The 12,671-nt window shown below is 41.8% G+C and overlaps 1 protein-coding gene across 6 annotated transcripts in view; it reads right to left on the bottom strand.

Annotated features, from left to right (window-relative positions):
• Nucleotides 1–12,671, bottom strand: part of DET1 (DET1 partner of COP1 E3 ubiquitin ligase) — a 33,567-nt gene that overhangs the window by 9,746 nt on the left and 11,150 nt on the right. For 5 of the 6 annotated variants that reach the window (XM_034939385.3, XM_003820409.6, XM_063596902.1 and 2 more), the window contains 2 exons: nucleotides 8,062–9,154; nucleotides 5,055–5,242 (listed from right to left, as the gene is read on the bottom strand). In XM_034939385.3, coding sequence (XP_034795276.1) covers nucleotides 5,055–5,242; nucleotides 8,062–9,144 — 1,271 coding nt within the window. In that variant the 5' untranslated portion in view covers nucleotides 9,145–9,154. The remainder of the gene's footprint in view (nucleotides 1–5,054; nucleotides 5,243–8,061; nucleotides 9,155–12,671) is intronic. The other variant, XM_055098400.2, reaches the window with a different exon arrangement.

A 12,671-nucleotide genomic window follows, 5' to 3' on the forward strand; every position in this document is an offset into this window, starting at 1 on the left:
TTTTTTGAGTTGGAGTCTCGCTCTGTACCCAGGCTGCAGTGCACTGGCGCAAACTCGGCTCACTGCAAGCTCCGCCTCCTGGGTTCACGCCATTCTCCTGTCTCAGCCTCCCGAGTAGCTGGGACTACAGGCGCCCGCCATCACGCCTGGCTAATTTTTTTTGTATTTTTTTTATTTAGAAGAGACAGGGTTTCACCATGTTAGCCAGGATGGTCTCCATCTCCTGACCTCATGATCCGCCTGCCTCGGCTTCCCAAAGTGCTGGGATTACAGGCATGAGCCACCGCGCACCCGGCTGGAATGTTCCTGTTTTTATACTTTCAATTGATTCAGCGAATGTAACATTGTTTTTTTTTTCCTTCTTCTTCTTTTTTTTTTTTTTTTTTTTTTTTGAGATAGGGACTTACTTTGTCACCTACTCTGGAATGCAGTAGCTTGATCTCGGTTCACTGCAACCTCCGCCTTCCAGGCTCAAGCAATCTTCCTGCCTCAGCCCCTCCAAGTAGCTGAGCCGACAGGCGCATGCCACCACACCCAGCTAATTTTTTTGTTTTTTCGGAGACCAGCCATGTTACCCAGGCTGGTCTTGAACTCCTGAGCTCAAGCGATCAGTCCACACCAACCTCCCAAAGTGCTGGGATAAAAGGCATAAGCCACCATGCCAGACCTGTTTCCTTACTCTTTATTCTTTATTCTGTTTGTTTTGTGTTGGTCTCTTTTAGGATAAAGGCTTTCCTTAAATGACTCATGATCCTTGGAGTCCATTTTTATTCTTGAACATTTATTTTGACCTATAAGGGTCCCAATTTCATTGATTTTTACCAAAAGATTACTGGGAAAAGATTACTATAAAATTTAGCATTTAGAACCATGCGTTCACAAGAATTAAAAAAAAAATTTCAGCTCCCTCTCCCTCTCGCCTCCCCTTTCCACGGTCTCCCTCTCCCTCATCTCCCCTTTCCACGGTCTCCCTCTCCCTCGTCTCCCCTTTCCACGGTCTCCCTCTGATGCCGAGCCGAAGCTGGACTGTACTGCCGCCATCTCGGCTCACTGCAACCTCCCTACCTGATTCTCCTGCCTCAGCCTGCCGAGTGCCTGGGATTGCAGGCACGCGCCGCCACGCCTGACTGGTTTTTGTATTTTTTGGTGGAGACGGGGTTTCGCTGTGTTGGCAGGGCTGGTCTCCAGCTCCTGACCGCGAGTCATCTGCCCACCTCGGCCTCCCAAGGTGCTGGGATTGCAGACGGAGTCTCGCTCACTCTGTGCTCAATCTTGCCCAGGCTGGAGTGCAGTGGCGTGATCTCGGCTCGCTACAACCTCCACCTCCCAGCCGCCTGCCTTGGCCTCCCAAAGTGCCGAGATTGCAGCCTCTGCCCGGCTGCCACCCCGTCTGGGAAGTGAGGAGCGTCTCTGCCTGGCCGTCCATCGTCTGGGATGTGAGGAGCCCCTCTGCCCAGCGGCCCAGTCTGGGAAGTGAGGAGCGCCTCTTCCCGGCCACCATCCCGTCTGGGAAGTGAGGAGCGTCTCTGCCGGGCCGGCCATCGTCTGAGATGTGGGGAGCGCCTCTGCCCCGCCGCCCCGTCTGGGATGTGAGGAGCGCCTCTGTCCGGCCGCGACCCCGTCTGGGAACTGAGGAGTGTCTCTGCCCCACCGCCACCCCATCTGGGAGGTGAGAAGCGTCTCTGCCCGGCCGCCCCATCTGAGAAGTGAGGAGCCCCTCCGCCTGGCAGCCGCCCCGTCTGGGAAGTGAGGAGCGTCTCCGCCCAGCAGCCACCCAGTCCAGGAGGTGGGGGGCAGCCCCCGCCTGGCCACCGCCCCGTCCGGGAGGTGGTGGGGCGCCTCTGCCTGGCCGCCCCGTCTGGGAAGTGAGGAGCCCCTCTGCCTGGCCGCAACCCTGTCTGGGAGGAGTACCCAACAGCTCATTGAGAATGGGCCATGATGACGATGGCGGTTTTGTCAAATAGAAAAGGGGGAAATGTGGGGAAAAGAAAGAGAGATCAGACTGTTACTGTGTCTGTGTGGAAAGAGGTAGACATGGGAGACTCCATTTTGTTCTGTACTAAGAAAAATTCTTCTGCCTTGGGATGCTGTTAATCTATAACCTTACCCCCAACCCCATGCTCTCTGAAACATGTGCTGTGTCCACTCAGGGTTAAATGGATTAAGGGTGGTGCAAGATGTGCTTTGTTAAACAGATGCTTGAAGGCAGCATGCTCGTTAATAGTCATCACCACTCCCTAATCTCAAGTACCCAGGGACACAAACACTGCGGAAGGCCGCAGGGTCCTCTGCCTAGGAAAACCAGAGACCCTTGTTCACATGTTTACCTGCTGACCTTCCCTCCACTATTGTCCTATGACCCTGCCAAATCCCCCTCTCCGAGAAACACCCAAGAATGATCAATAAATACTATTAAAAATTTTTTCAATGTATATATACATTATATTTTCAATGTAGCAAAGTATGATTAGTGGTCAACAAAATATGTTAGCATACAATTCTGTTGGGGAGACAGAAGAGACATATAAATTTGAGAATCAGGAGAAACAATGTAAAATTCCCAATTATGGGTATAATTTGCTGTGAATTTTTCATATAAAATACTTGAATACCAAATTACTATGGTAATTAGCATCCTTTTGTTATATTTTAAAGTGTTGGAATAACTTTATTTTAAATATCAATGTTTAATATACACTGAAAATAGCATCCTCTGCAACTACTTAAATTTAGTAGTAGCAGGAAAAAAAAATTTTTAAATCGACTTAAAAATATGTGACGGTACCCCCAATTTTTCAAAATCTTTTGGTGGTACAGTAAAATTCTGAAGATCACTGAGCTGGAATATACAACCTTTCTCCTCAGTTTTTTCTGGAGCTTTCTGTAATTTTGTTTAATTCCAGAGGTATTCTGAAATAATTTTTGGAAAACAGAGTTCCTTCTAATTCCTGGATAACTTCATTCATTCAGCAAATACCTACAGAGCTCCTCCCACAGGGCAGACACTGGCCTTGGTGTTGTGGATATGGCAGTAGACATAACAGACAAAATCCCTGCCCTCATGGAGCTTATAATCTAGTGACTTCTTTGATGTTTTGAGTGAGTGTACCCATCTTTTGTTCTTTTTGTTTTTTGTTTTTGACGCAGGGTCTTGCTCTGTCACCCAGGCTGGAGTACAGTGGCATGCTCATGGCTCATTACAACCTTTGCCTCCCAGGCTCAAGTGATCCTCCCACCTCAGCCTCCCTAGTAGCTGGGACTACAGGCATGCGCCACCACACTCGGCTATTTTTTTTTTTTGCATTTTTTGTAAAGATAGGGTTTTGTCATGTTTCCTAGGCTGGTCTTGAAACTTGGGCTCAAGCAATCCACCTGCCTTGGACTTCCAAAGTGTTGGGATTACAGGCATGAGCCACCACACTCAGACTGTTACTTGTTAATTATCTGCTTAATTTTGAAGCAAATTATAAAAGAAAATTCATCCCAAAATGAAAAAAAGCAAAATCTGACCCATGTTCTGCATCTAAAAATTCTTCTATACTGAAGAGATACTAAGGCAGATTTGTGTGAACCAAAGAAAAAGGAAAATGCAAGACAGTTGTCTGAATTCAATAGCCATCTATCTGTAATTGAGTACTATCTTTTTATATGAACATGATGCCACTGCATTAAGATATATGTTTTTCCCAGTGGCAGTAATGCTTATTCTGATTCATCCACTCACTGTGGTCTGATCTATCTTTGGACCTAAAACAGGTATTTTCCATTACTGTCTAAAGTAAGGGAAACAATTTAAGGATGTGAAATATGATGAGGCACTGTCTAACTAAAGTAGGATTTAATTTAGGCCCTTGGCCCAAAGGAACCATTTGTTTCATAATAATGCACTATGGCAATTATCAGAAGCTCTGGCTCATAGGAGGGCCTTGCTGACTGTGGGGTATATATTTAGGGTGACCTAAGTGATTTGTAAAGGGACTCCAGGTGTCAATATCTGTAAATCTCCTCTTTGTGTTGGTCAGTTTTCCTAGGGAAGAATCTCTAACCTCCTGCCTGGAGAGTACAAGCCTGGATGCCATATCTGGGAAGGGGGATAGGACTCTTACCCTTCAGTATGTCAACTTTCACCTAATTCCTGTTTTTAGCATAACACGTCTCATCCCTACTTTTAGATATACCTCATGAACTTGAGACCAGAGCCCATCTGGTTCAATCTGTCCAGAGAATAAACTTCCAGCCTTTTGCAGAGGTAAAAGAAGAGATAGTCACTTGGCTATGTAGACCTAGAAAAGGGATCTAGAGGGTCTGACTGCTCCTTTTAAGAACTTTACCAATCCTCCTCATTTCAGCCTACCTCACAGATACCTTCAGAAGTATTTTCAGAGGCACCTGGGACCTCCAACTTCCTGACCCTTTCCCAAGTTATCTGGTGTAAGGCAGCTTGTTTCTTGATGACTAAGCTCTGCAGCCTTGAGTTTCTGCTCTCTGAGGTATGCTAAGTCAGTTCTCATTCATTCACTGGCTTTTCAGCTTTTAAAACTTTGTTAATATGTCCTATCTCCCATCGTCTCCTCTCCTATTCTCTTTGTTCTTCCAGAACAAAGAGTTCTATACTCTTTGTTTATACCTCTAATGTTTATACCTCTTATTCCTTTATTGTCATTTGAGTGGGACTTAGGGATGGAGCAAAGATAAATACATGTGTTCAACATATCATGTTTAACCAAAAGTTTCTAAAATGATTTTCTTATTCATTCAATAAACGTAAGTGCTTGACAGTGTACCACTGAAGATATAGCAATAAATGAAGACACAGCTTCTGTCTTTCTGCAGCTCACATGCAGTCTAGAAAGAATCACAGACAATGCACAAATAATTCCACAGGTGCTGAGACAAAAAGAAGTTCAGGAAGAAACAAGGGGTTATAATAGGCAGAATAACCAAAGCTATGTGGACAGACAGAATAAGAGGTTTCCTAGAGACAACAGCTATTGGCCTAACACCAATTTTTCTAAAGAAAAATTAAGACTGTTGAGTCTGGTGGAACAGCTTACCGGCGCTGGATCTGCCTTGCAAAATTGTTGCTAGAAGCTGAGCAGGGAAACTGAACTTCACTGTGCAGGGTAGCATTACGAAAAAGGTCACAGAAGTTCTCAAAGAGCTCCAAAAGCTCATCTGATGTATTCTCAAACACAGCAATCACCTCTGTCGTCACCATATTGTACACCACAAAGAAAGATGCCTGCAGAAGAAAAGAGAGGTATGGGACAGCTGAGTATAATGCCACGTGTAGGAAACTTATCACTTATCACTTGGCTGAAAATTCAAGGCATGAATTTTCCAAAAAAAAACAAACAACAACAACAACAACAAGCAAACACCTCGGCTTTACCACTAAGGTGGAAACATGGCTCCAAGTGGTTCTGGGAAAATAGGAAGCAACAGTGGGATTTATCAACTGAGAGCCTCAATGTTGCCAGATTTCCCACTATATCTGTGCTGCTAGAATTACTGAGATGGCCAGCATATAAGTATAAAAAGGTTTTAAATTTTCATTTCAAACTGTGCAAATTCAATATTTTTCCTTCCAACTGTTTATTCCCTACTCGCTCCCCAACCCACCCTGAAATAAAAAGCACTTCTTAAAATGCCAGATTTAATTTTCTTTCCTGCTGAAAAAGTGATTTGCAGCCTGGAGCTGCCTGTTGGCAAATTATTTTCTCTTGTATGTGTACAGTTGAAAGTTCAATTTAGGGATATTTATTTTTCCCTCTTAATATTTCTAACATGCAGAGAGACACCTTAAGTACATCGTGTTCTAAACTGCCCTGGCAAGTTGTATACAAGCAGGGTACTGCTGAACAAATGAAAAATCAGATAGGCATTTTCCACTTTTTCCTCATAAATGTTCTTTCAGCCAAGAGCATTTGTAAAATACATTTGAGATTTGTAGCAATTAAGATCAGAGGGGGAACCTGAAAAGCATTCAAATGCCATAGGTGGCAGAGTTACTGCTTTTTCTAAATGGGCCCCTAGGTGGCTAGCCCTCTTCCTTTAAACCTCCAGTGATCTGCTCTGCCTAACAAGGAAGCTCCAAGAACCCCTAATTTTTGCTACAGTGAATGTAGCAGTGTGAATCAACTACTTCTGACAGGACTCTAGAAGTTCTCAGACCACTAGGATTAGTACTCCAGCCTCCTATGATTGAGTTTAAATCTCCATTACCAATTTCTGGAGCCATTCGACCCACCTGTTTTACTAGTAATTAGTCCTTCTCAGAGCTTATATTACATGGCTTTTGCAGTCACCTGCAAATTAAATTTGGCTGTAAATTAAAGAGGCTAGAGGGTAACCTGAGAATAATACTCATAATATTACCGAGGCCTTGTGTTTGGATGTACTTTTTACTTATTAATCTTATTGGAACCTATCAAATTAAACTGGGGGAGGAGAGCAAAGGACAACTAGGGCAGAAAGATTGGGTTTAGAGTTACAAACTGTATAAGCAAAGCATAGAACCCTAGTTATGTCATTAGCTACAACTTATTGTAGCTACCAGAAAAAACTAGGCCACCTTTTAGCAAAGAAGAAAAGGATAATCTCAAAGGCAGCAGTCACAGACAACTTATTCCCTCCAAAATAAAAAGGTAATTATAGTTCAAACCTAAACAAAAGATTGATTCATGTCCTTTCTATGGCCCTGGACAACACTTTGATCCTATCAGGGCTTCACCAGAATCTCTCATAATTACATGGATATAGAATTACTCAAACATTTACTAGCCTTCCCTCCAAGGCAGACTGGGAAATAAAGAACAGGAGAGTAGAGAAGTCAAGGACTTGACTGCAATATCCCATGATACATAAGATGAACCAGATGCTCACCCGTGATTGCTCAATGGGTGACTTCATCATTGATAGGGAAGAAAAAAAAATCCACAACAAATGATCTCTAACCATATTACTCCCCTACTTCTTTTTAGAACACATAAACTACAATTCGGAAGGAAAATGTTAGAAGATATTTTACCACAGGTAGCTGGTGAGGTTTTAGGACACGATACCCTGTACAGAATCTGTTAATGGTAGAATCAGCTACAGGTCAATAAGAGATACCAAACTCAGTTGACTTCGTGGTTTACTGATTTGCTGGTTGTTCTGAATTTCCAAACTAGTGTCTAAGGAGACAATCTGCAAACAGGAGAATGGGGAGACATAGGTGTAGAAAGGTAGTTCTCTAACTTGGTCAACACTGAAGTGGAGAGGTTTTCAAAGACAAATGCCCAGATTACCCTTAATTTCAACATAGTGTTTCAATCCCCAAATCTTAGCAGTTCTGTGCTCTTTATATCACCTTATTCCCTTTTGAGAAATGCTTCTTCCCCCTACTGAAAGGCATTCTTCCCCCAAACTGAAAAACCTTTAAGATTTGCTGTCCTGATGACTCTCCTCACGGATCATAAATTTCGGCTTCCTTTTGACCTCTTCACTGCTCTACAACCTATATCCCAGCATGTGGGCAAGGTCAGGGTAAAGTCACAAAACTTAATTCTGCCAAATGAATGCACCTATTAGTTACCTTATAAATAGGACTTTACAGAGAAGTAAATTGACATTAACCATTTAAGGATGAAAGTGGGGTTACTTAGAGAATTTTCTTTTTTGTATGGTGTACTCATTCTCATTGCCAGAACTAAAACAGCCAGACCAATACGTACAATCTTACAAAATCAAGGGAGGTTATCCATAAGTAGTCCAAACCTTGACCTTGTAGCATTTGGGCTTCCATCTCATGAGTACTGAAAATACTCTGCAGAAGAGTTAGGGTAGCAATCAGAGTTGACTATCTTCCTGTCGATTACTTGAACTTTAGCTTCCATTTGTCCAGATAAATACATATGACCAGAGAAAAATGGAGCTGATTTTAAGTTTGGGCCCTAGGATATCAATTCAGACTACGTGAAATGTCTATTTCTGAGGGGTGGGCTATAAACAAACAGAGAAACCTTCCCATTTTGCCAAGGAGATTTGACAAGTAAAAGGCAGGAGTGTACCTCATACCTGTGATGGATCTGTGACTCGCAGTGTTACTACATCCTCACTAGTGTACTTGATAAACAGGTGGTTTTCATCCAGAAGCTGCATTTTCCACATTCGCAGCTGCCGCAGTTGGTCAAAATACTGGAAGAAGCGCCTCTTGGCCATTGCACTACCATCCTGTTCTGCCCGGCGCCACAAATATACCAGCAACCGGTGTTTGAGGGAATTGATGAAAGGATCCCTAAAGGGATTGGCCATGCCTGTCTGACTGTCCCGCTGTACCTCAGGGAAAACAGCTGACACAGTGAGCAGGTCATCCTCATAGCAAAAGCGGCCAATGGTCCGCACATCAATGAAAGTGCCTTCAGGAGTCACCTGGAAGACATGGATGGTCTGTTGTTGCACAGACAAGATGGCCAGGATGTTTTTGTACAAGTACAGCCCTTGGTTGTGTGACAAGACCACCTTGTCACACTTGAACGTGCGTGTATCACATAAGCGGCCAGTGTGAAGGTCAATGATGTGGAGGGAATAGTCTTCTAGAGGGGACCGTGGGTTAGGGGTCACTGATTCACTGTTCCGATATACCTCAAAAAATGGAGGGTGAGGCTCATCTGGGAGGTAGGCAGCTGAGCCCACGATGACACAGCGGCAGTCATCAGTGAAGAGACTACACTCCCGGTTCAGGTGCTCACCATTGGCCGCAACATTGGTAATGTGCAGCAGGACAAAAAAGCGTTCAAAGAGCCGGCCCCGGATATTCACTGACCGCTGGTCATTGCCATTGGACAGGATTTCTCCTTCGTATCCCTGCAGTAGGTCCTCTGCTGCCTGGCAGCCCTGGTACTCATAGATTTCAAGAGATGTCTGGTCTGAAGAAAAAGCAATAAAGTAGCGTCCATCAGGTGAGAATTTACGCAAGAAACAAGGAGGCTTTTCAACGTTGACAACTGTGAAGTTGGGGAAGACATTCTGATGGAACACTCGGACTTGGTGCCAGTGGGTACCTGCCTTGCCTGAACTGATCCGCCGGCGTTCCAAGCGGTGAATGACATTTTGGTTTTGGATTCTTCGAGGCTTGATGGTAGAAACATGATGATCCATTATCACATCTCTAAACAGAAAAGTAAAGCAGAAGTCAAGAAAATGAAACAGAATTTACCAAAATATAAATATATACAAGTGAAACAGATTTCTCTTCTTATATCCTGAACCTAGGAGCTCCCAAGATGACAGTGACTGGCATTACTACTTCCCAGATTATACTGAGTAAGTGGTCCTAACATTTCTAAGTCTAGAAACAGGTCTAAGGGAAGGATCTAGTTCACTAGGAATACCTTCCAAGTATGCTCAGCTGTTGGGAAAGTACAACAGAAAAAAACCTACAACTACAAATTTGAACAGTATAAGACACATTCGGCCGGGCGCGGTGGCTCACACCTGTAATCCCAACACTTTGGGAGGCCGAAGCAAGTGGATCACCTGAGCTCACTAGTTCAAGCCCAGCCTGGAAAACATGGCAAAACCCTGTCTCTACAAAAAAATATAAAAATTAGCCAGGCATGGTGGCACATGACTGTAGTTCCAGCTACTTGAGAGGCTGAAGTGGAAGGATTGCTTAAGCTTGGATCATTGAAGCTGCAATAAGCCGTGGTCACAACACTGCACTCCAGCCTGGGCAACAGAGTGAGACGCTATCTCAAACAAACAAACAAAAAAATCATATTCAATGTGCATTCATTCCAGCAAAAATATTTATTGGGCTGTTAAGATATCCATATTACCCAAAATAATCTACAGATTCAATACAAACCCTATCAAAATACTAATAGCACTTTTCACAAAGATAAAAAATTCATCCTAAAATTCATATGGTATCTCAAGGGCCTCCAAATACACAAAATAATTTTGAAAAAGAACAAAGAGGATTCAAGCCTCTTGATTTCAAAATATATTACAAAACCACAGTAAGCAAAAAATTGTGGTACTGGATAAAGACAGACACAGACCAATGAAATGGCCCACAGATAAACTCTGGCATATACAGTTAAACAATCTTTGATAAGGTACTACTACTACTCAATAGAAAAAGGAAAGTCACTTCAACAAATGGTGTTGGGAAAACTGAATAGCCACATGCAAAAGAATGAAGTCAGACCCTATCTTACACCCTATACAAAAATTAACCCAAAATAGGAAAAGGATCTAAATATAAGACCCATAACTATAAAACTACTAGAAGAAAATACAGGAGGAAAGCTTCATGACATCAGATCTGGCAGTGATTTCTTGGATAAGACACAAAAGGCATAGGCAACCAAGACAAAAATAGACAAATGGGAATACGTCAAACTTAAAACTTCTGTGATCAAAGGACACAATCAACAGAGTGAAAGGGCTTTCTACAGAATGGAAGAAAATATTTGCAAATCATATATTGGATAAAGGGTTAATATCTAGAACATATAAAGAACTCCTATAACTCAGTAACAAAAAATCATATACCCAATTTTAAAATGGTCAAAGTACTTGAACAGACATTTCTCCTATACAAATGGCCACAAAGCATATGAAAAGATAGATGCTCAATGTCACTAATCATCAGAGAAATGTAAATCAAAACTACAATGGGATATCACCTCACACCCATTAGAATGACTGCTTTTTTTAAAAAAAGAAAATGACAAGTTTCATTGAGGACATAGAGGAAGTTGAACCCTTGTGCATTGTTGGTGGAACTGAAAAATAGTACAGCTACTAAGGAAAACAGTATGAAGATTCCTTGAAAAAAATTAGAACTACCATAAGATCCAGCAATTCCACTTCTGGGTATAAATCCAAAATAACTGAAAGCAGGATTTCTAAGAGATATTTGCACACCCATGTTCATATCAGCGCTATTCACAGTAGTCAAGAGATGGAAGCAACCCAAAAGTTCACTGATGGATGAGTGGATAAACAAAAAATGTGGTATATACATACAAAGGAATATTATTCAGCCTTCAAAAGGAAGAAAATTCTGACATATGCTACATCATTGAACCTTGAGGACATTATGTGAAGTCAAATAAGCCAATCACAAAAAGACAAATACTGTATGATTCCACTTAAATGAAGTATCAAAAGTAATCAAATTTAACAGCCAGGTGCCATAGCACACACCTGTAATCCCAGCTACTTGGGAGGCTGAGGTGGACCACTTGAGCCCAGGAGTTTGAGTCTAGCTTGGGCAACAGAGAAAGACCCAATCTCTAAAAAAAAAAAAAAAAAAAAAAAAATTTTAATGTAAAATGCTTATCATTAAAAAAGAAAAAGGAATCAAATTCACAGAAACAAAGAATGGTGGTCACCAGGGACTAGCAGGAGGGGAAAAGAGAAGGTGCTGTTTAATGAGTTAGACTTTTCAGATTTTCAAGATGAAAAACTTCTCGAGATCAATTTCACAATGTGAATATACTTAATACTACTGAACTGTACACTTACAATCGGTTAAGATGGTAAATGTTAGGCTATTTTAAAATCACAATAAAAATATGTTTTAATATTTATGGGGCATCTATTATATGGCAAAGTTTTCTAATTGTTTTATTATACCTTGATTCAAATCAAAGTTAAATCACAGGCCATAAAAGTCAATGGCATTTAGTGAAAAACTTAAGTTATAAAGCTGTTGCCAGATAAGATGGAATAATCAAACACCACCTTCTCTCTCCCACTAAAAATGCAGCTATAAAACCTAGACAGAATGCATAAGACAGGCATATGAAAAAAACCAATTGGCTAACAATAAAGTTCCACTGAATGGGCAGTGAGGTTAACATTGTCTCCCCTGGTTCTCCTGCTGCTTGGAGAGCAAGTGTGTTGCAAGGAAGGATAATTAAAGCCCCAATTTTGTCATCAGAGGATCAAAAGGGAGACCCCAATGGAACCAGAAGGTACTGGGGAGATATCAGAGGGGGAGGAGCTCAGAAAAGTAACATCATGAAGTTGTTCATGAACTCCCAAGCTGCACACGTGTGGATCTGGTCCAAATCATACTAAAGGCTTTGAGAACTGAAATAATCAACACCCAGATCACAGACTGGCCACTGAATGTCACATACATGGGACAGATCCAAATAGCACTGCAAAGACTTTCTGAAAATTCATCTGCCATTAGAACCATAGCCTAAAGAGAGTTACAAATTGCAAATTCCCTGAAGCTAATTAGGTAGATTGCCTACCAAGCCAAAAATCACCAACATCCTCTTAGGATTTAAACAAGCCCTATCATCTTATAATATTCAAAATGTCTAGGATACAATCCAAAACCATTCAGCATATGAAGTACTAGGGAAAAACTCAATCTAGAAAAGACAATTGACAGACACCAATGTTGAGATGCTACAAAAGTTGGCATTCTCTGAGACAGATTTTGAAGTACCTATTATAAAAATGTTCCAATAAGTAATCACAAACACTCTTGAAATGATGGAAAAACAAAGTCTCAGCTAAGAAACAGAAGATATTTCTTAAAGATCCAGATAAGAAGTTTAGAGCTGAAAAGCAATAACCAGCATACAAAACTCTTCTAGCTTCCACAGAATCTAGTAAAATTTCTTTTAAAAATTTAAAAACAATTCTGAAAAAGA

This window comes from Pan paniscus, chromosome 16, assembly GCF_029289425.2.
Source record: "Pan paniscus chromosome 16, NHGRI_mPanPan1-v2.0_pri, whole genome shotgun sequence".
In the NCBI taxonomy this organism is placed as follows: Eukaryota; Metazoa; Chordata; class Mammalia; order Primates; family Hominidae; genus Pan; species Pan paniscus.